A 24,511-nucleotide genomic window follows, 5' to 3' on the forward strand; every position below is an offset into this window, starting at 1 on the left:
AACTTCCCTCCTAGAACTGCTTTTGCTGCATCCCATAGGTTTTGAGTCATCGTCTTTTCATTGTCATTTGTTTCTAGGTATTTTTTGTTGTCCTCTTTGACTTCTTCAGTGATCTCTTGGTTATTTAGTAGTGTATTGTTTAGCCTCCATGTGTTTATATTTTTTACATACTTTTTCCTGTAATTGATATCTAGACTCATAGCGTTGTGGTCGGAAAAGATACTTGATATGATTTCAGGTTTCTTAAATTTACCAAGGCTTGATTTGTGACCCAATCTATGATCTCTCCTGGAGGATGTTCCATGAACACTTGAAAAGAAAGTGTATTCTGTTGTTTTTGGATGGAATGTCCTATAAATATCAATTAAGTCCATCTTTTTTAATGTATCATTTAAAGCTTGTGTTTTCTTATTTATTTTCATTTTGGATGATCTGTCCATTGGTGAAAATGGGTTGTTTAAGTCCCCTACTATTATTGTGTTACTGTCGATTTCCCCTTTTATGGCTGTTAGCATTTGCCTTATGTATTGAGGTGCTCCTGTGTTGGGTACATAAATATTTACAATTGTTGTGTATCTTCTTGGATCGATCCCTTGATCATTATGTAGTGTCCTTCTTTGTCTCTAGTAATAGCCTTTATTTTAAAGTATTTTGTCTGATATGAGAGTTGCTACACCAGCTTTCTTTTGATTTCCATTTGCATGGAATATCTTTTTCTATCCCCTCACTTTCAGCCTGTGCGTGTCCGTAGGTCTGAGGTGGGTCTCCTGTAGACAGCATATATACGGGTCTTGTTTTTGTATCCATTCAGGCAGTCTATGTCTTTTGGTTGGAGCATTTAATCCATTTACATTTAAGGTAGTTATTGATATGTATGTTCCTCTTACCATTTTCTTAATTGTTTTGTATTTGTTATTGTAGGTCTTTTCCTTCTCTTGTGTTTCCTGCCTAGAGAAGTTCCTTTAGCATTTGTAGCAAAGCTGGTTTGGTGGTGCTGATTTCTCTTAGCTTTTGCTTGTCTGGAAAGGTTTTAATTTCTCCATCAAATCTGAAGGAGATCCTTGCTGGGTAGAGTAATCTTTGTTGTAGGTTTTGCCCTTTCATCACTTTAAATATGTCCTGCCACTCCCTTCTGGCTTGCAGAGTTTTTGCTGAAAGATCAGCTGTTAACCTTATGGGGATTCTGTTGTATGTTATTTGTTGCTTTTCCCTTGCTGCTTTTAATATTTTTTCTTTGTATTTAATTTCTGATAGTTTGATTAATATGTGTCTTGGCGTGTTTCTCCTTGGATTTATCCTGTATGGGACTCTCTGCAGTTCCTGGACTTGACTGACTATTTCCTTTCCCATGTTAGGGAAGTTTTCAACTATAATCTCTTCAAATATTTTCTCAGACTGCTTCTTTTTCTCTTCTTCTTCTGGAACCCCTGTAATTCGAACGTCAGTACGTTTAATGTTGTTCCAGAGGTCTCTGAGAGTGTCCTCAATTCTTTTAATTCTTTTTTCTTTATTCTGCTCTGCAGTAGTTATTTCCACTATTTTATCTTCCAGGTCCATTCTTCTGCCTCAGTTATTCTGCTGTTGATTACTTCTAGAGAATTTTTTATTTCTTTTATTGCATTTTTCATCATTGTTTGTTTGCTCTTTAGTTCTTCTAGGTCCTTGTTAAATGTTTCTTGTATTTTCTCCATTCTATTTCCAAGATTTTGGATCATCTTTACTGTCATTACTTTGAATTCTTTTTCAGGTAGACTGTCTGTTTCTTCTTCATTTGTTTGGTCTGGTGGGTTTTTACCTTGCTCCTTCATCTGCTGTGTGTTTCTCTGTCTTCTCATTTTGCTTAACTTAAACTGTGTTTGGGGTCTCCTTTTTGCAGGCTGCAGTTCGGTAGTTCCCGTTATTTTTGGTGTCTGCCCCCAGTGGCTAAGCTTGCTTCAGAGGGTTGTGTAGGTTTGCTGGTCGAGGGGACTGTTGCCTGTGTTCTGGTGGATGAGGCTGGATCTTGTCTTCTGGTGGGCAGAACCGCATCCAGTGGTGTGTTTTGGGGTGTCTGTGAACTTAGTATGATTTTAGGCAACCTCTCTTCTAATGGGTGGGGTTGTGTTCCTGTCTTGCTAGTTGTTTGGCATAGGGTGTCCAGCACTGTAGCTTGCTTGTTGTTGAGTGGAGCTGGGTCTTACCGTTGAGATGGAGATCTCTGTGAGAGCTTTCATCGTTTGATATTACATGGGGCCAGGAAGTCTCTGGTGTGTCAGTGGCCTGAACTTGGCTCTTCCACTTCAGAGGCTCAGGCCTGACAGACGGCCAGAGCACCAATTCCCTGTCAGACACTCAGCTCAGAAGAAAAGGGAGAAAAAGAAAGAAAGTAATAAAAAAAAAAACAACCAAACCAAATCCACCAATGATAACAAGCGCTAAAAACTATACAAAAACAGAAAAAAAACACAAAAAATCGGACAGACAGAACCCTAGGACAAAAGGTAAAAGTTTCTTTGAGGACTTTCGGCTTTCAGGGTAAGGCTTGGCCAGTAAATTGTGGATAATTTCAGCCCTTCTCATGGTAGAGACCACCCATCACCCCCTAGACCTAAGGCAGGCAGCTCTACCTGCATTCCTAGATAGGCTTGCAGGAAAAAGGGTGAGCAGCGCTTGATAAATTTTGGTGTAATATCAAAGGAGAATATGTGTAATTGTGTGAAGAAGCTATTAAAATACTCCTGCGTTTTAAAACTACATATCTATGTGGGGCTAGACTCGCCATATAGTTCAACCAAAAAAAACATACTGCAACAAATTAAATGCAGAAGTAAATACAAGAATCCAGCTGTCTTCTTTCAAGCCATATAGGAAAGAAATTTGCAAACATATAAAAGAGTGCCGGGCTTCCCTGGTGGCGCAGTGGTTAACATTCCGCCTGCCAATCCAGGGTACACGGGTCCAAGCCCTCATCTGGGAAGACCACACATGCCGTGGAGCAGCTAGGCCCGTGCACCACAACTACTGAGCCTGCGCTCTAGAGCCCATGAGTCAAACTACTGAGCCCGCCTGCCTCAGCTACTGAAGCCCCTGCCCCTGGAGCCCGTGCTCTGCAACCGGAGAAGCTACCACAGTGAGAAGCCCACGCACTGCAACAAGAAGCCTGCGCACCGCAACAAGAAGCCTGCGCACCGCAACGAAGAGCGGCCCCCACGCACTGCAACTGGAGAAGGCCCGCCCGCAGCAACAAAGACCCAGTGCAGCCAAAAATAAGTAAATAAGAAGAGCACACTGTATACTTAAAAAAAAAACAAAACAAAAAACCGACAGACAGAACCCTAGGACAAATGGTAAAAGCAAAGCTATACAGACAAAATCACAAAAAGCAGCATACAGATACACACTCACAAAAAGAAAAAAAGGGAAATATATATGTATGTTAAAAAAAAGAAGAGAGCAACCAAATCAATAAACAAATCTACCAATGATAATATAAGCTCTAAATACTAAACTAAAATAAACATAACACCAGAAACAAAATTAGATGCAGAAAGCCAGCCCCAAGTCCACAGTTGCTCCCAAAGTCAACCACCTTAATTTTGGGATGGTTCATTGTCTATTCATGTATTCCACAGATGCAGGGTACATCAAGTTGATTGTGGAGATTTAATCTGCTGCTCCTGAGGCTGCTGGGAGAGATTTCCCTTTCTCTTCTTTGTTCTCACAGCTCCTGGGGTTCAGCTTTGGATTTGGCCCTGCCTCTGCATGTAGGTCGCCTGAGAGCGTGTGTTCCCGCCCAGGCAGGACGGGCTTAAAGTAGCAGCTGATTAGGGGGGTCTGGCTCACTCAGGCCAGGGGGAGGGAGGGGTACGGCATGCGGGGTGAGCCTGCGGCGGCAGAGACCAGCATGACGTTGCACCAGCCTGAGGCGCGCCGTGTGTTCTTCTGGGGAAGTTGTCCCTGGATCCCGGTACCCTGGCAGTGGTGGGCTGCACAGGCTCGCTGGAAGGGGAGGTGTGGATAGTGACCTGTGCTCGCACACAGGCTCCTTGGTGGATGCAGCATCAGCCTTAGTGTCTCATGCCCGTGTCTGGGGTCCGTGCTGATAATCGTGGCTCACGCCCATCTCTGGACCTCGTTTAGGTGGTGCTCTGAATCCCCTCTCCTCGCGCACCCTGAAACAATGGTCTCCTGACTCTTAGGCATGTCCAGACCTTTTCCCGGACTCCCTCCCGGCTAGCTGTGGCGCACTAGCCCCCTTCAGGCTGTGTTCACGCAGCCAACCCCCGTCCTCTCCCTGGGATACGACCTCTGAAGCCGGAGCCTTAGCTCCCAGCCCCGACCCGTCCTGGCGGATGAGCAGACAAGCCTCTCGGGCTGGTGAGTGCTGGTCAGCACCGATCCTCTGTGCAGGAATCTCTCCACTTTGCCCTCTGCACCCCTGTTGCTGCGTTCTCCTCCATGGCCCCAAAGCTTCCCCCCCACCCACTCCCCAGCTCTGCCAGTGAAGGGACTTCCTAGTGTGTGGAAACTTTTCCTCCTTCACAGCTCCCTCCCCGAGGTGCAGGTCCCATCCCTATTCTTTTGTCTCTGTTTTCCTTTTTGCCCTACCCAGGTACGTGGGGAATTTCTTGCCTTTTGGGAAGTCTGAGGTTTTCTGCCAGCGTTCAGTAGGTGCTCAGTAGTTGTTCCACATACAGATGTATTATTGATGTATTTGTGGGGAGGAAGGTGATCTCCACATCTTACTCCTCCACAATCTTGAAGGTCCCTCCTCGGGAGAAGTAAGTTTGACCAGGTAGGCTGAGGCCCTGTAGGGGAGGCTATGCTTAGGAATCCAGTGAAGGATTGGAGTAGTAGGGGTTACAGGAACATTTCCCATGTCTTTGCCCACACACCATGGCTGCTTTTCCACCGCCCTTCTCTAATCCCTCTAGTCATTTTTCTCCGTCTAGCGCAGCCATCATTACACACCCTCTCTTTCCTACACCTCCTTCTCCTCTCTCTTTCTCTCCTTCCCTAGCTGTCAGAATCAGCTCAGAAGTCATCATCTCTGGGAGCACTCTGAAACCCTACAGTTAGAATTAATCATTACTTCCTCTGTTTCCACAGTGATTGTCTTACCCCTTCAATATAGCACTTAGTGCATTCTGTCTTGTATTACGGATATTTCCATCTCTCTCCCTTCATCGGATTGTAGGGGGCTTCTTATCACAATAGCCCCGGTAGAGTGGCTTGAATGCAGATCATAATTAATATATGTTTGTTGATGAATGAATGAATGAATAAGGGATCCTTGTTTACCAAAGTTTTTATTTATATTATGTGTAAAGAGATAGATGTAGTAGAGACCAAAGTGGTGGAAATTCTAAAGGACTTTAATGATCAGATGAAGAAATTGTTTGGAGAAGTATAAAATATGTGCTCTGTCTCAGTTCAAGAGTATTGACCACAATTTGGCTCTCCTAACCCTTTGCCTAAGTATAAACCACAGCCCTTCTTCCACACCCATACTCTGCGCCAAACCACAGCCTCATAGCTCCAGCTTTACTAACCCGCCTGTGAATGTGCTGCCTGTTACAAGACGGAGCGGATACAATGAGACTAGGACAAGAAAGAACACCTGAAAACAAGGGAAATGGACTTTCCCCTGATTTATTTAAAACTTTTCTTCTCAGAAGTTCACTTTCATGGTATAAGCAGGTTTTTTTTTTTGTTTTTTTTGTTTGTTTTTTTAAAGAAGATGTTGGGGGTAGAGTTTAATTAATTTATTTATTTTTGCTGTGTTGGGTCTTCGTTTCTGTGCGAGGGCTTTCTCTAGTTGTGGCAAGCGGGGGCCACTCTTAATCGCGGTGCACGGGCCTCTCCCTATCGCGGCCTCTCTTGTTGCGGAGTGCAGGCTCAGTAGTTGTGGCTCACGGGCCTAGTTGCTCCGCGGCATGTGGGATTCTCCCAGACCAGGGCTCAAACCTGTGTCCCCTGCATTAGCAGGCAGATTCTCAACCACTGCACCACCAGGGAAGCCCCCTGGTGTAAGCAGTTTTAAGTGGCTTTTCAAACATTAGCAGAGTTCAAACTCATACATGAATCAAAATTGGGCTTAAAATGTTTTATGCACAGCTGTGTTGGTTCCTGCACTTTCCACGCTTGAAGGATTTTAGATCACTAGTCAGCGTGTTGCATTTGCACATTTTCTTTATGCCTTTCAAATCAGAGCCTATTCATATACATGCACATCTTTTTGTAGATAATGATTTATGTATTTAGAAGCTCACTTCCTCATCAGTAAAATGAGGGGGTTGGAGTAGAAGATTTCCAAGATTGCTTTGTCAGCATTTTAAAATGAGTCAATTATCGTGTGACTGTAGGAATTAATTTTTGTCCAAGGGCCAGTGCCTACAGAATCTTTAATGGTTTTTTCTTTAGAATGTTTGCCACTAGGTGGCAGTAAGAAATATTATTCTTAGCGATGAGAAGTACTTATCAATTTTTAAGTTTACTTTAAAAGAGAGATTTGTAGGTCTAAAGTTTAAGGTGTCTGTTTTGAAGTTATGCAACCATAGCAAGGCCTCAATATGTTGTTTCTAGGACTTATGCTTATTTCATTCAGGGATAAAACTCTTGTGTCCCTTCATAGCAATTTGTATTAGGGAATTATGAGAAAAAACACATAAGTTAAAGCGCATAATTGCATTTTACAAAACATTTTTTTACGATAAAAAGTAAGATATGGTAATTGTAGAAACTTTGGAAATACAGGTAGTATAAAGAAGAAATTTTAAATCACTCCCAGAAATAATATATGTTAACTGTCATGTTTCTTCCTAGTATTTTTTTGCATATAAAATTAATATCACATTGAATATACAGTTTTTATACCTTGATTTTCAAATTAATGTTACATTGTCTTTTCCTATGTCATTAAATATCTTTTTGACAATGTGATTCATGCTGTTGGATAAACCAAGATGGATTCAACAAATCCAATGTTGTTGGGTGCTTTGTTTGCTTCTAATTTTTCACTGTTATAAGTAATACTGTCATGAACCTAAATCTTTCCTTAGGATATATTTTTGGAAATCAAATTACTGGATAAAAGGATATGAATTTTAATGCTTTGGTTACATATCATCAAGTGACTTCCCAGGAAGGCTTTACAAATTAGTGCTCCCAGGACTTCCCTGGTGGCACAGTGGTTAAGAATCCGCCAATGAAGGAGACACGGGTTCGAGCCCTGGTCTGGGAAGATCCCACATGCCGTGGAGCAACTAAGCCTGTGTGCCACAGCTACTGAAGCCCGTGCACCTAGAGCCCGTGCACCGCAACAAGAGAAGCCACCTCAATGAGAAGCCAGCCCACCACAACAGAAGAGTAGCCCCCACTCGCCGCAACTAGAGAAAACCCATGCGCAGCAACGAAGACCCAACACAGCCAAAAATAAATAAATAAATAAATAAATAAATAAATAAATAAATAATAAATTTATTTATTTAAAAAAAAATTGTGTATCCAACAGCAATGGAGTGCCCCTTACCACATCTTTGCCAACACTGAGTATTAAGGTACAGGGTTGTTTTTCTTTTTTTCTTTTTATTATTATTATTTTTTTTGCGGTACGCGGGCCTCTCACTGTTGTGGCCTCTCCCATTGCGGAGCACGGGCTCCAGACGTGCAGGCACAGCGGCCATGGCTCACGGGCCCAGCCGCTCCGCGGCATGTGGGATCTTCCCGGACCGGGGCACGAACCCGTGTCCCCTGCATCGGCAGGCGGACTCTCAACCACTGCGCCACCAGGGGAGCCCCTGGATTGTTTTTATATTGATAAAATCATTTCTGTATATACAATTTTGCATCTTCCTTTCTTCATTTAACATTATAACCATTTAAAATGCTGTCATAAATTCTTTATAAGCATTTTAATGGCTTACAGTGAGCCATGGTATTGAGGGTATTATAAATTAATCATTCCCTGCTGTTAGACATTTTTTACTATGAGAAATAACACTGTAGTGAACATCTTTGAGCATAATCCCCATCATGATATTTGGATTTATTTCCTTAAATGTATGTTAAAAGCTCTGAATGCTTTTAAAACCTTTAATATACATTCTCAAGTTGTTTTCTATAAAGTAGGCCTCTACCAACCTATAAGGTGTCTTCACGTTACAAACATCTAGGCAGACATAGCCCTGGCAGTCCAAGCATGGGGGTGGGTATGGTTTGTGTTATACTTGCTTACACTCTATAGGTGCCTTCGTGCAGTTCACAATAGCAGTGATGTGTGGATCCCATTTGTATTTTTCCAATAGCTCACACAGAGTACCTGTTTCAGAGAACCCAGATTAGCATTAGGTATTCATGTCTTTAAAACTCTTTAATTCATTTAATGGAAAATGTTATGTTGATATTTAAATTTGCCTTTTTGATTATGAGGCTGAACATTTATCCATGTGTTTCTTGGGCATTTGTGTTTTGTTTTAGAAATTATCTGTTCATACTCCTTTTTTATGCTCTTAGTATTTGTCATATGGTATTTTGCACACTGATTTGATTACATATGTCTGTATTATTTGTTGCTAATATTCTTTATAGTTTCGTGCTTATATTATTCACTGGAAAACACAAGAGTTTTTTTGTTTTTTAATTTAAAACGATCAGTGATTTGCTTCCTTGATTTTCAGTTTACAAAGTTCTTCCCCATTCAGACATGTGAAAAGTACTTGTATTTTCTTCTTGTTTATTATTTTATTTCAGTTTTACATTGATCTCTTTAATTTACAGTAAATTCAAGTATATTTTAATAAATAACGTTAGGTGAGAATCTAATTTTTTTCAAATAGTTTTCCTAGCACCATTTATTGCATAATCTTTCCTTTGTGATTTGTGGTGCATTCCTTTTTATGTATTAAATTATCACTTCTACTCTGATAAAAATATTTTACTGAGTTTGAAAACAGTAAAGATCACATTTTTAATATGGTGAAAGCACTGTTCATTAGTTATACATTTTTTTCACTGTTAGTATTTGTTTAAATTTACTTAATGTAATAATTTTATCACTAACTTATTTCTTCTTTATACCTGAATCAAAGTGACCTGAGTTATTTGGACAAATTAAGATTATTCGTTTCATAGAGACCACCCCATTTGCAAATGACCCAGATTCTAGGCATTATATATAATGGGGACTTACATTCATTTTTAAGACCTTTTTCTCTTTCTGTTTATGTTTTTTAGGGGTTGTTATCTCATATACTTTCCACCTTCAGATTTAATATAAAAGAAGTTGATCTTTTTACTCAAGTTCTTGGGTATGCACCCACAGATTACTATCCTGGTTTACTTAAAAATGTGAGTATTTTTAATTTATTAGTATTGAAATTTTCATTGCTTAATGTACCATCTGAAAAAAAGGTAAATGGAAATATTTCATTCCTCCAGGAGAGATGTTTAACTTTTCTATGTTTATCTCTTCTTACCTTGGGTGGACTTATGACCATGTAAGGACAAAATGTGAGATGGGAGATTATGAGAAAGAAGAAGGAAACCAGGAGAGGTTATTCTAAATCAACCAACCTCTCTGTCCCTTAACACATACATCTCATTTATTCTCTCAAAGATTTTTGGGAGAAAAGATTTCCTTAACCAATATAAACACAGCCTTTTACTGTTGGATGAATTTCGTTATTTAAAAATAACCTGATAGGAATTTTATGTTAAAGCAAAATATTCAATAATAACAATCTTGTAAATAGTATTATATATTTACATCTTAGTATTAAAGCTGTGATTTCGTCTACCTTAAATTTTAACCAAATTCAAGAAATTTTAACTTATGGTCTTAACATAGCTCTTCTAAAAAATGTTATGAGATTTTTAATGTTTATTAACTATTCCTGTCTTTTGGAAGCTTTATACATGAATAGCGTTTTTAAAAAATAAAGAACTAAGTTAAGAAAGGAAAAAAGTAAGCTAAGTCTAACATGGTTTTATTTTTAACAGGCTTGGTTTTAATTTGGGGGAAATTAATGACTTGTCTATTATTCATTTGCTTACATCAGAATATGGAGTAACAGACATTAAACATAAAATCCAAGTTATTAGTAAATGTGACTTGGCACTGCTTTGACAAAGTAAGACAAGGAAAGGATTGGTGGGGAAAGAGAGTAGGGAATCTCAACGGAAATATCACTCACATCAAGAAAAATAGAACTGATGTAATCCTGTTTGCAGCGTGAGTTAACCTGAAACTGATTTTGTTTTACAGATGGTTTTATCATTAGTGTCTGAACTCAGAGAGAATCATCTTAATGGATTTAACACTCAAAGGCGGTAGGTGTTAAACTAAACATCCCTATTCTTAAGTTTCAAAATGTATCAGTTTGGTTATAAGAGAAAAATTTTATAATTCTTAGGAAATGCATGTTCATAGTTATGGTTGTATTCTATGTGGAGAGATTATTTTCAGGGGATACATGGCAAATTGGTAAGTTTTACAAATTTTCTTCTTTTAATTACTATTCTCTCAACTCTCAGGTCAGTAAGTAGATCATACAATGACTCTTGGGCACCCATTGAGTAAAAAGCCCCACATATGCTGTATGGAACACAAAAGGAAGAAGTGTGCAGCTCAGTGTGAGTGTGTATCGTTCAGACACACACATACACGATCAGAATATTTACAAGGCAGTAGATATTTGATGTACACAAATAACCTATTTTAAGAAACATAGTATTCCAAAATCTAGACTAAACAAATCAAACAGATTCAGACAAATCTAAAGGCAATTAATCATATTACAAAATGTTTCTTCACTATATGAAGGAATTCAAAGTTGTTTTTATTGGTGAACATTTCATTTTTAGCAACTCATTAAGAGAATCTGGGGGCCAAAGAAATTTGTGGCATTTTTTTTGTAAAGCTATTGGAAATTAAAGCTCTATCAGAAATGGTCTTTGCCCTCAGCCTTTAGGAGTCCTTTGCATTTAACCCCTTAAAATAAACTATAAAACTCTTAGATGAAAACACTGGAGAAAATCTTCATGACATTAGATTTGGCAGGGATTTTTGGAATATGACACCAAAAGCACAAGAAACAAAGCAAAAGTAGATAAATTGGATTTCATTAATATTAAGCCAACACCTAGTAAGTGAGTGAAAACATTTGAGAATGATATATCTGATAAGGGACTAATATCCAGACTATAAAAAGAACTCCTAAACCTCAACAACAAGAAAAAACTCAGTTCAAAAATGGGTAAGAGGGCTTCCCTGGTGGCGCAGTGGTTGAGAGTCCGCCTGCCGATGCAGGGGACACGGGTTTGTGCCCCGGTCCGGGAAGATCCCACATGCCGCGGAGCGGCTGGGCCCGTGAGCCGTGGCCGCTGAGCCTGCGCGTCCGCAGCCTGTGCTCTGCAACGGGAGAGGCTGCAACAGTGAGAGGCCCGCGTACCGCAAAAAAAACCATAATGCTTAGTGAAAGAAGCCAGTCATAAAAGACCACATATTGTATGATTCCATGCTTATAGAATGTCCAGAATAGACAAATCATACTATAGAGACAGAAAGTAGATTAGTTGTTGCCTGGGACTAGAGGTAGATACAGGGATTTCCTGCAGATGAGCACAAAAGATCTTGAGGTGATGGAAATGTCCTGAAAGTGGATGATGATGATGATGATGATGATGATGATGATGGTTGTCCAAGTCAGTAATTTGTTAAAAATCTTTGAAATGTACATTTCAAATAGGTGCATTTTGTGGTATATAAAATATACCTTAAAAAGTAATAAGAAGAGCCTGTAGGGTGCATGGAAAGCACTTACCATCATTTACATGTCAGGTAAAGACTTTGATTTAGCCTTGAGGTGAATGTTGAATAATGGATCTTTTAAATAATAGAATTAAAAATTACTGAAGGGGACTTCAAAAATCAATAAGATGCAGTGTGTACATACACCCCACACCAAACTCCCAATACAGGTAAAATTGATTTCTTAAAATTCAGCTAAAAATAAATAAAAATAAAAACAAAAAGCTGTTAACAAATAGAAAAGGGCAGCCAGACGTAGAAGGTATTTACAACTTGTAAAACAGACAAAGGACTAGTATGCAAACTATAGAAATGCCTCCTGGAAACCACTCATAAAGAGGCAAACACTCCAGTATGGAAATGGACAAGCTATATAAGCAGGTCATTACCAAAAGAGGAAAACTGAATAAATAATAAACATTTTAAAAATTCTTTAGGAGTGATGTCAGCAAGATAGCATAGGAAGCCCTAGTCCTGTTCCTCCACAGAGACACTAACTTAAAACTAGTGTATGACCCAAAGAGACTTTATGGGACTTCAGAAATCAATTACAAAGTCACAATACCCCTGGCAAACTCAAAGTCAAGCATAGCCATATCAAAACGGGTAAGAAAGCCATTTCATATCAACCACAGTAGCCCCTCCCTTAAGCTGGCCTGGCTTGGGAGGACTGGGGGGAAAAGTCAAGCTGGAAGTATCTCCCTTGGGAGGGAAAGACTGGAAAGTGTCCAGTGTTCTGACTTTTGGGGGGCTACCTGAGGGACTGCTATCTGTCCTTCCTGACTCTGACCTCTGACAGGGAGTCGGCATACTTTCAATTGCTGGAGACCATGGAGAGTTAAAGAGAGCTCAGCTGCTCTTTGCAGCAACAGAAAACTGGCAGTGCCACAGACAGGTTGGCTCAGGTCAGCATGATTAGGACAAAGTACCCAACTCACAACTTCTCTTTTGGGGTGGGGGTGGGGAGAAGAGTGGAATGTGCATACCATGTTACAACTTTTAAAGGGGCTACCCTAGAGATTAGTTTCCGTCTGCCCTGACTTGAGGCAGTAACAGAACCAGCATACTTTGGATGCCTGGGGGGCTGGAGAGAACAAAAGAGCTTAGTGGCTTGTTGCAGCATCAGAGAACCTGTGGTACCACAGATAAACACTAGAGGGAGGAAGAGATTATAAACTCCTGAAAAAGAAACTGGCAAAGCTCTAACTGGGAAATTATGTGCCTAGGCCCAGAGAAGATGCATCCCTAGAATATACCAAAAATTATAGGATGCAGGAAAAGCATTATTAAGAGGGAAGTATCTAGTGGTAAATGCCTTCATTAAAAAAGAAGAGGGGACTTCCCTGGTGGTCCAGTGGTTAAGAATCAGTCTTGCAATGCAGGGAATGCCGGTTCGAACCCTGGTCAGGGAACTGAGATCCCACATGCTGCAGGACAACTAAGCCCATGCCTCAGCTAATGAGCCTGGGTACTCTAGAGCCCATGCACCGCAACTAAGACCTGATACAGCAAATAAATAAATATTTAAAAAATAATAATAATAAAATAAAAAAGAAGAGATATCTCAAATCAACAACATAATTTTATATCTCAAGGAGCTAGAACAGGCTAAACCCAAAGATACAGCAGGAATGAAAAAAATAAAGATTACAACAGAAATAAACTAAATAGAGACTAGAAAAAAACAGTAGAAAAAACTCAAAGAAACTAGGGTTGGTTTTTTAAAAGATCAACAAAATTGACAAACCCTTAGCTAGACTAACAAAAACAGAATATTCAAGCAATAAATACCAGAAATGAAAGAGGAGACATTACAACTGATGCCATAAAAATAGTAAGAATCATAAGAGAGACTATGAACTTTTATACACCAATGAATTGAATAACCTAGAAGAAATGGGTAAATTTTTATAAACGTACAACCTATTAATACTGAATTATAAATTTAAAAATCTGAACAGATCTATAACTAGTAAGGAGATAGAATCAGTAATCAAAAACCTCTCAACAAAGACAAGTCTAGGACCAGATAACTTCACTGGAGAATTCTACTAAACATTTAAAGAAGAATTAATACCAGTCCTTCCCAAAGCTCTTTCAAAAAGTTAGAGAAGGGAATACTTCAATATTCATTTTATGGAGCCAGCCCTGATATCAAAATCATACAGATATACCACAAGAAAAGAAAACCAAGACCAATATCCCTGATGAATATTGATGCAAAAATCCTCAACAAAATACTAGCAAAAGAAATTCAACAAGACATTAAAAAGCTGATGTAGGGCTTCCTTGGTGGCGCAGTGGTTGAGAGTCCGCCTGCCGATGCAGGGGACACGGGTTCGTGCCCCGGTCTGGGAAGATCCCACATGCCGCGGAGCGGCTGGGCCAGTGAGCCACGGCCGCTGGGCCTGCGTGTCCGGAGCCTGTGTTCCGCAACGGGAGAGGCCACAACAGTGAGAGGCCCACGTACCAAAAAAAAAAAAAAAAGAAAGAAAAAAAAGCTGATGCAGCATGACCAAGTGGGATTTATTCCTAGCATGCAAGGATGGTTCAACATACAAAAATTAATCAATGTAATACACCATATTAATGGAATGATGTACAAAACGACACAGTAATTTCCACTGATATAGAAAAATTATTTGATAAAATTCAATACCCTTTCGTGATAAGAACATTCAAAAGACTAGGAACAAGGGAACTACCTCAACCATAATAAAGACCACATGTTAAGGACCCACAGGTAACATCAGACTCTCTGGTGAAAGATTGAAACCTTTTTTTTGAAAACCAGGAAGCAAAGATACCCTGTCTCACCACTTGTTTTCAACATAGTACTGAAGTCTTGACCAGAGCAATTAGGCAAGACAAAGAAATAAAAACCATTCAAGTATAAAAGGAAAAAGTAAAATGATCTATGTTCATAGATGACATGATCTTATATGCAGAAAACCCTAAGGACTCCACAAGAAAACGGTTAGAACTAAAAAATGAATTCAGCAAAGTTACAGGACACAGAATCAACACTCAAAAATCAGTTTTGTTTCTATACACTAACAATGAGCAATCCAAAAAGGAAAATTTAAAAATCCCATTTACAGTAGCGTCAAAAAGAAAAAAATGTTTAGGAATAAACTGAAGGAAGTAAAAGACTTGCACACTACAAAACATTAATGAAAGAAATTAAATATGACACAAATAAATGGTAAGGCATCCTGTGTTCGTGTATTAGAAGACTCCATATTGTTAAAATATCCATACAACCCAATCAGTCTATAGGTGTGATGCAATTCTGTCAAAATCCAAATGGCATTCTTCTTTCGCAGAAATAGAAAAACATCCTAAAATCCATATAGCATCTCAAAGGACTCCAAATAACTGAAACAATCTTGAAAAGAAAAACAAAACCAGAGGCTTCATACTCCATGATTTCAAAACATAATTCAAAACTACATTCATCAAAATAATTTGCTACTGGCATAAAGCCAGACATGTAGACCCATGGAACAGACTAGCAGTGAAGTTGCAAAAAGATATCTGTAATATGTCATTACTTACGTAAAATTTCAAAACACTCAAAACAATACTTACATATAAAGTAAAAGTGTTAAAAACTATTCAGAAATGATCTGCACCATTTTAGGGGAGTGCTAACTCCTGGAAGAGGAAATGGGATGAGAAGAAAGGTGTTTCAACTGTAATTGAAACATTTTATTTCTTAAAACATCAAATATAAATGTTAGCATTGTAAGATCTGGGTAGTGGGTATACAGTTGATGTTTAATAATTCTCTGTGTTTTTGTATACATCATAAGTACTTTATAATTAAAGTTTTAAAAACTAAAATGCAGTGTTACCTAGTAAAATGCTAAAAATTAGATAATATTCAAAATAAAGAAATGATTTCCTGCCTCCAGGTCTTGTTTCCAAAATAGCAGGTGTAGTTCATGAAAAAATAATCATCTTTAATCAGCCTTAGATAGCTTAGTATGTATTCCTCTCTGCAACTTTTCCCCTTTATTTACATATTTTTGCACTCTATCCATTATTTAATTATACTGGTCTCTTCAGACATTTTTCTCAGAATTATTTGTGCTTTTCTTGTTCTCAGTTTTGGACAAGAGAAGACAGCAGTTCAGAAAAGTGTCTAAACTCTGCTGACCACAATCAGGAGAGCCTGCTGGAAGATATTAGCAGATCCTCTCTTTATAGCTGAGGCTCCGTTTGTACCAGATTGGGCCATTTTGTGGGGCAGGTTCATTTCCAAATTCATGACTGTTTCTTCATTAAGGATATTTGTTTTTTAAAAACAACATGGACAAATTTCCTGGCGCAGAGCAAAGTCCACTGAAGGGAGTCCATGCTGGCACCCCAGCTGGCAGCAGCAGCAAGGATAAAATGGTGATTAATTTGGTTAGTAGTTTAGAGCATTCTTAGTCAAGGCAAATCTGTGATTTAATTAGTAAAATTCTTAACTGAATTTACCAAGAATATGAGATGCCTGTGCTAATAGAATGTCCTCTAGACACTGACACATCGATACATTCCTAATTTGCTCTATTGAATGATGTTTTCTATGGAGTTTTTTTTTTTTTTTTTTCCCTTTTTAGAGAGAATTTTAGAATTCAACAAGAGGAACTTCTTGTGGGTATTTTTCTGAATGTGTTATGTTTTTAGGGAAATCCAATCTCTTGGATTAGGTTCATTTATACTTACCAGAAGGTTGAATTTAAAAAGGAATTTGATACCCAACATACTTTTTGAGTCTCATAAAGAGAGAGAGAGCTTTGAAAATCCTACTTTTAAGACCTAAAACCAGGAAGTTCTCTTCTACCTCCAGATAAGACCCGGGTCCGTAAAACCTTGTGTGAGACTCAGAACTCTTAAATCTACAGTTCTCTAGTGAATTATAAATTGAACCAAGTGTGTTCTCTTGTCTTGAGTAGGAACTGATCTTGTGAAATCAGTTAGTGGAATGACATCATGATAATATTTGAAAGAGCTGCCAAACATGCTGGAGCCATTACAGTTGTTGCTGTAATAAGTTATTATAATAATTAAAATATGTATCATAACAATGTGTTCATCCTACTATATATCTGAAGTTATCTGTACATTTTTAATAAAAAAGATTAATTTGATTACAGCATGGTGGGCAAAACTACTTTCTGATACACTTGGATCCAGGTATTCCTATTATTTATGAAACTTGAGTTTTATCATTACTTTCCTTCTACTTGCATGGCTTCAAATGTTAAAACAACCAAAAGACTCTCAAACTTAAATTGCTTATAAATGATACTATACTGCTTTTTTTCTGGGGTTTGTTTTTTTATAGAGGGTTTCTACACTTTTTTTCTTTTTGCCACTTGAATGCTTAAAGTTCATTTCAAAAGATTTGAAAGCCTCATAGAAAATATAGAAATTAATGTAATAACATCAATGCATAAATTGTCAGTGGAACAAAAGGAGAAATTAGGAAAATCTGTTTGGTTCTTTTTGCATTATTTTTAGACGCCTGATAAACGATCTTGTCATAGTGCTTTAAATAGAGTTTCACTTGCCACCAAGTAAAATCAACAATCCAATGACAGAATGTTTAAAATCTCTCTTGCTCTTTGCTACAAACTGTCTAGAAGGAGCAACATTGTGGACTTTCTGAGCATCATCAGTTTATCTTGTAGTTCTATGGTTTGCTGCAGATGGTTTGGAAACTTCAGTACAACCACATAGGAAGGATGTCTCCAGCAGTATATGGTTACCATTGAGCCTTCTGTAGTTGAATTCTTGTGCAGAAATCATTTGGAAGTGCTGCTCTGGCAATCAGTCAAGACCTAATGCTTAGTGTAATCCAGTCTGGAAAACATTGCGTAACTCTGGTTGAAGTTGGATCTCTGCTCTCTGGCAAGCTTCTGACAAAAGAGGGAGCCTTGAAGGCTGTGAGCCATTTGCAGCCCTTCAGAAGATTATCATTTGGCCTGCCTGCATTTTGGTAGAACCAAGAGCTACCTCAGTTTACCTGAGACTTTAGAATTTTTCAGGAAAATTATCTTGGATGTTTTTCAGTCTAATGAGAGATACAATCTGCAGCCCATAAGCTTCAGCGCTTGATAAATGAATGCCCTTGGTGCTGAGGTCCTCTTTTCCACCCACTCAGTTACCAGTGATAGTCTCTGACTCTCCTCCTTTTTTTTAAGATAATGAGAGAAAAGTTGTACTTATAGGTCTTTTAAAGAGGAGGACTGATGAGTCAAGGCTGTGGAGGCAAGATCATCATCTCTGTCCTCCTATATTTCAGAGTTCTGGATTTATTATGAGTGCATGTAATTCTCAGGCATATTTTTCAATTTCTCAAACATTATAGTGCCCTTGCTCTATGCAAAACATTCTGCTAGATTCTGTGCAAAATATGCACACAAAAAAGCACCCTACATCACACACGAATACAACTTTCCCTTCTCTTATCCTACCCAGTAAGCTCATATATTCCAAAAACTTAACGTATTTACAACTCAAGATAAATACGTCTTTTTGCTAACAACTTAGATGATAGACTCAAAAACACATGAATTAAATTTTAGGTCTGAAACCACCTAGACGGTAAGTTAGAGAAAGATGATAGAGCACTGTGGAAGATAAATGCTGTTGAAGAGACTTCAGTCATTTAGCAAAGTGGTAAAGTACAAGAAGTGAGTTTTAGAAAGGGTGAATATTTAAAGAGAAAAGACAAACTGTTCACACAAAAGAAGATATCATTGTGTAGCTCGACAAAAAAATTATCTCTATGAGAATTTTACTCTTGATTTTCAAGAAAATAATACAGCTAAACTAATAATTTGTAAGAATTAATTAATAAAAATATAAACCTGAAATGCAGTTCTATCATGTTTCCTTAAAGTATTCAGATTATTGCTAGAGATTGATATCTAGTTCTGGGGACTGCTATTAAAGTGTAGAGCAATGTTTCTCAAACTTCAATGTGTATAAGATTCCCCTGGAAAAATGTAAACAGTTTTCTTGGCCTTACTCCCAAAGATGCTGATACTGCTGATTCCCAGGACCATACTTTGAGTAGCTCTGCTATAGAGAACTTGGACAGACCCTAAAGACTAAGTGCAAGACCTATGAGGAAGAGCAACTCTAATAATCTAGCCAGGAGATTAAGATGAAAATGTAATTTAAAAAATTAAGTCAGGTGATGAACTAAGCACCTGAATGTCCTAGCATTCTTTTTATGCTTCCAACCTCTAGAATTACAGGGAAATTTTAACAATGAAATATATAATATTGTGAAATAAGGGGGGGTTTGATGACCCACAAACTGTGAGAAAGGCTTAAAATGGTTGGTAGTGGGATATTTTTCAAAGCAAATATCACATCCCAGAAAGTTTGTAAGAGGGTTACTTCACGGGTGGATTCAAGGAGTAGTAGGGTACATGGCAGCCAACAAGATACTTGTTAGAGTACTGCAGTAATAGCAGCCAGCTGACTAGTCCCTCATACACTCCTCCAACTCATCTGCTGCCCCCAAAAAAGAGACAACAAAGGTGTCCTGTTTCCCACAAGAATGGGAGAGGAGGCTTTGGAGGAGAACAAGCACCAGATGACTGCCAACTCCCAGCAGTGTGGGGATGCTCTAACGCCCAGAATGCAGTTTACTGGCAGCCCCGGCCAGCACTGCGTCCTGACCCTTGACCAAGTGCTGGAGGCGGGCTGCACTGAACAGAGCACTCACGGAGAGACTAACATGGAACCCCAAATGCCAGAAAGAGCAAATAAACGAAAATCACCAGACATTCATGAAAAGTTGACACCATAAGGGAAAAATGAACCAAATGCAACAAACAGAAAATGCAAATGTACCAATTATATGCATTCCCAAGGACAAGCAAATGGATTTTTTAAATAAAAAATGAATAATTAATTATCTTAAGAATAGTAAGAGAAACTATCAAATCCTTGAAGTAGGAATAAGCTGAGGTTTTTTCCAAAGAGACTTACAGGGGAAAAAAAAAGAAAATTCAATAAACAGGAGTTTGTTGAGTTTATGAATAGGAGATAAAGCTAAATATTAACCAACAATGACTCCAAAGATTGAGCTGAGTAGTTCTTCTAGGATATAATACAACAGGACAAAGAAATGGAAAGTAAGACAAGTGTTTTCTTCTTTTTATTTTTAACTTTTAATACAGAGATCAAAAGGGGTGTCAAGGAAGATGGTGGATTAGGAAGTGCCAGGAATCCATCTCTTCACCTAGACAAAACTTTCATTGACAGGATCCATTTGATGTAACTGTTGTAGTACTCTAGTCTGTTTGAGGACTTTCAGCTTTCAGGGTAAGTCTTGGCCAGTAAATTGTGGATAATTTCAGCCCTTCTCATGGTAGAGACCACCCATCACCAACCCCCTAGACCTATGGCAGGCAGCTCTACCTGCATTCCTAGATAGGCTTGGAGGAAAAGGGTGAGCAGCGCTTGATAAATTTTGGTGTAATATCAAAGGAGAATATGTGTAATTGTGTGAAGAAGCTATTATAATACTCCTCCCTTTTAAAACTACATATCTGTGTGGGGCTAGACTCTCCATATAGTTCAACCAAAAAAAAACGTATTGCAACAAATTAAATGCAGAAGTAAATACAAGAATCCAGCTGTCTTCTTTCAAGCCATATAGGAAAGAAATTTGCAAACATATAAAAGAGTGCGGAGCTTCCCTGGTGGCACAGTGGTTAACGTTCCGCCTGCCAATCCAGGGTACACGGGTCCAAGCCCTCGTCTGGGAAGACCACACATGCCGTGGAGCAGCTAGGCCCGTGCACCACAACTATTGAGCCTGCACTCTAGAGCCCTCAAGCCACAACTACTGAAGCCCGTGTGCCTAGAGCCCGTGCTCTGCAACAAGAGAAACCACCACGAGAAGCCCGCACACTGCAACAAAGAGTAGCCCCCGCTCAGCATAACTAGAGAAAGCACGCTAGCAGCAACGAAGACCCAACGCAGCCAAAAACAAATAAATGAAATAAATAAATTTTTAAAAATAAAAGAACTTTCAATTGAGAATCAAGTAACTAAGAGATCCAGTTTTACCAAGAATTTAAAAAAAAAAGAGTCTTCTCACTGTTTTTTGTTTTGTAAAATATAGTAATTTTTCAACAAAAATGTTATTCATGTTAACACCTAATGGATTTGTTATTGTTACTTTTAGTGAATTGATAAATACTTTTAGGTATCTTTGTTTTAATTTCAAATATGAGTATCAATAGTTATAACCTCAGAAACAAAAGCTGTTTGGTCTTTCAGTAATTTTTAAGGGTTTTTGAAACTCAAAAAGTCTAAAAACTACTGTCCTATGGTGAAGATCACAGTCAGCTTTCCCCACCAATGCACATATTACTCACTACTGGGTTTTTAGTGCCTGACTGTTAAATATAAGATGACAGGCCATAACTTCTGTTCCACTAGCAGCTCACCTCTTTGGGCCCAACTCAGAAACAAGAACCAGAAATGTAATCTTTCTCAGGCTGGTCAAGCCAGACTATTGCTGAAATAACTGGAAGTAAACCCTTAGTTACTACCCGTTTCTACTTTTCCAAAAATATTGCATCACTTCATTTATCATAGGTAACGGCCCCTGTGCGTTTTAGTCCAGCAAAGTCAAGCTACGGGAGCCCTTAAAATGGTGGGAATTCACATTGGGTTTGTGGACTGTACTATCGAAAGCCTTAGTTATAACACATTAAGCCTATAATTACACTCTGATTTGATGTGATTTCTGATATTTGGCACTGGTCAAACTGCAGTTTTCCCTTCTTTTCTTTTTCTTCTTCTTTTTTTTTTTTTTGGTGCAGATGATTGAACAGAGTCTTCCCTGTTTATTTGGTGCAGTAATGTATAGAAGATAAAATGGGGGAAGGAGAAATGATCACCTTTAACAAGATTACTTTTTAAATGTTTTTATATATATTTGAAATTGTTAAGTTGGTTTTGCTGAAACAGAATTTCACCCTTGAGATGCTATTTGAATGTTGGTTTCAATAAAGGTTATTGAAGATGTTAAATAAAATAAAATAAATTTATATATATATATATATATTTAAGGTGTTTAAAAAAAAGATGACGGGCAATGGTCACTACATATTTAAGGAAATATATTAAGCATATAGTCTTGAAAGTAGAAACCAGTGAAAATAAAGAAAAAAAAGATTATTTAAAGAAAAGATCATCTAAAATAAATTCATATCATTGTCCCCATTAAGGGACTTCCCTGGTGGTCCAGTGGTAAAGAATCCACCTTCCAATGCAGGGGATGTGGTTTCAATCCCTGCTCGGGGAACTAAGATCCCGCATGCCATGGGGCAACTAAGCCCATGTGCCACAACTACTGAGCCCCTGCCCGCCTCAACTAGAGAGCCACGTGCCCCAAACTACAGAGCCCACATGCTCTGGAGCCTGCTGCGCCACAACTAAAGAGAGAAAAAAAAAAAAAACCCGCACACCACAACTACAGAGAAGCCCACGCGCCACAACAAAAAGATCCTGCATGTCGCCACTAAGACCCAACTCAGCCAAAAAAAAAAAAAGTCGCTACTAAAATAAAAGGTAATATATCCACTAAACAAGAGCAGAATGCTAGTGTCACAGATATAGAAAACAAACTAGTGGTTACCAGTGGGGAGATGGAAGGGGAGAGGGGCAATATATAGGAGTAGGGGAGTAAGAGACACAAGCTATTAGGTATAAAATAAGCTACAAGGATATATTGTACAACCTGGAGAATATGGCCAATATTTTATAATAACTATAAATGGAGTATAACCTTTAAAAATTGTGAGTCACTATATGGTACACCTGTAGCTTATATAATATTGTACAGCAGCTATACTTCAATAAAACTAAATCAATAAAGGAGTCCTAAGACAAAAATAAAATTTAAGAAAAGAACAGAATGCTGTTTTTTTTTTTTAAAAAGAAACATCCAGAGAATGAAGAAAATAATTCTTGGAAATTAATGATGAGAGAGTGGTAATTAAAAACATAATAAAAGATTGGAAATTAAAGTTGAACAATTCTTTCAAAATCTAGAGCAAAAAGACCAAGAGATGAAAAATAAGAAAGAAAAGATAAGAGAGAACTGTCTAGGAAGTTCAATATCCAAAAAATCAGAGTCCCCAGAAAGAACAGAGAAAAGAATAGGTAGGAAATCATCAAAGAAATTCAAAAGATCTTTCCGGATTTAAGGTCCACTGAATGTCCAGCACAATGAATAGAAATAAATGCATACCAAGACACATCAATGTGAAATTTCTAAGAGGATATCCAAAAGCCTCCAGGGAGTAAAAACAGGACTTATATAAAGGGTCAGGATTCATAGCATGGGACTTCTCAAGAACAACACTGAAATTTAAAAGATAGTAGAACCATACTTTCACAATTCTGTAGAAAAATTACCAGAATTCTATAATCTGCCAAAGTATCAACCAAGTATGAGAGTAAAGTACTGATATTTTCAAACATGCAAGGTCTCAAATACTTTACCTCTCTTGTACCTTTTCTCACGTAAGAAGAATAAACCAAGAAAGAAGAAGATATGGGATCCAGGAGAGAAGTGAAAGAAATCCCTATGGTAGAGGTCCCAAGATAACTGTACAAAGGGAGTAAAAAGCAACCTGTTCAGATTGGAATAGGTCAGAAGGTTCTAAGAGAAATTTCTTTTAAGAAGATGAAAATGGCAGAATATCAGATATGTTTGAACGTATTGCAAGGAGATTACATACTTGGGCGGGAGTTTAGCATTAAAATAATCATCAGTGCCAAGAAAAAAGCAAACAAGCAAGCCAAATAATAGTCACTAAACCCACAGGAAAAAACATATTAAATATCTAAAGCATGAGTTAGACTTGAAAATGGTTGCCTCTGAGATCAGAAAATGGGAGTGGGAGTGCTTGTTCAAAAGCTGCTGTTTTTTCATAAGCTTTGAAGAGCTATTTGACTATTTAAGGTAGTTGTATCTGTAAGTTTGATAAAACTAAAAAATAAGTTAAAAAAAAAAGACTAACATCCCAGTTTCTTACACTGGTCTCTTCAAAACCTGTCTTCCCCCCCACCCCCACCGCCACATTCACTGTGGACTTGCCACCTTGGACTCTGTTGTACTTAGATACTCCAGGGCTTCGTGTTTGCTTTGCATCTGCCTGTGACATCCTTCTCCCACGTACATATATGGTTTGTTCATACACTTCCTTTAGATCTCTGCTCAAATGCTCCCCTCAGTAAATTCTTGCCCTCTCTTACCCCTCAGTGTACTTTACTTTCATTATGGCACTTGATATCATCTGGCATTTTATGCTTTTCATTACTAAGCTTTGTCTTGTCTTTGCTTCTGTAGCACTACCACTGCAAACAGGTTTGAATATAGTAAGGGTTCAAAAATATTTATTAGATGAATAAATAGGACAAATATACAAAAATTTAAAAACAAATTCACTGAAGCAGAAATACAAGTGGGGAACACACAAATATTCAATCTCAAAAAATATCAGGGGGTCTTCCCTGGTGGTGCAGTGGTTGAGAGTCCGCCTGCCGATGCAGGGGACACGGGTTTGTGCCCCGGTCCGGGAAGATCCTACATGCCACGGAGCGGCTGGGCCCGTGAGCCATGGCCGCTGAGCCGGCGCGTCCGGAGCCTGTGCTCCGCAACGGGAGAGGCCACGACAGTGAGAGGCC

At 38.5% G+C, this 24,511-nt stretch overlaps 2 protein-coding genes across 7 annotated transcripts in view; one reads left to right on the forward strand and one right to left on the reverse strand.

The window, feature by feature from the left end:
* Window positions 1-24,511, forward strand: part of FANCC (FA complementation group C) — a 263,362-nt gene that overhangs the window by 177,253 nt on the left and 61,598 nt on the right. For all 5 annotated transcript variants that reach the window (XM_049711512.1, XM_049711513.1, XM_049711511.1 and 2 more), the window contains 2 exons: window positions 9,214-9,327; window positions 10,244-10,308. In XM_049711512.1, coding sequence (XP_049567469.1) covers window positions 9,214-9,327; window positions 10,244-10,308 — 179 coding nt within the window. The remainder of the gene's footprint in view (window positions 1-9,213; window positions 9,328-10,243; window positions 10,309-24,511) is intronic.
* Window positions 1-24,511, reverse strand: part of AOPEP (aminopeptidase O (putative)) — a 539,402-nt gene that overhangs the window by 84,710 nt on the left and 430,181 nt on the right. The gene's annotated exons all lie outside the window — the stretch shown is intronic.

The sequence above is a fragment of the Orcinus orca genome, chromosome 6, assembly GCF_937001465.1.
Source record: "Orcinus orca chromosome 6, mOrcOrc1.1, whole genome shotgun sequence".
Lineage (NCBI taxonomy): Eukaryota > Metazoa > Chordata > Mammalia > Artiodactyla > Delphinidae > Orcinus > Orcinus orca.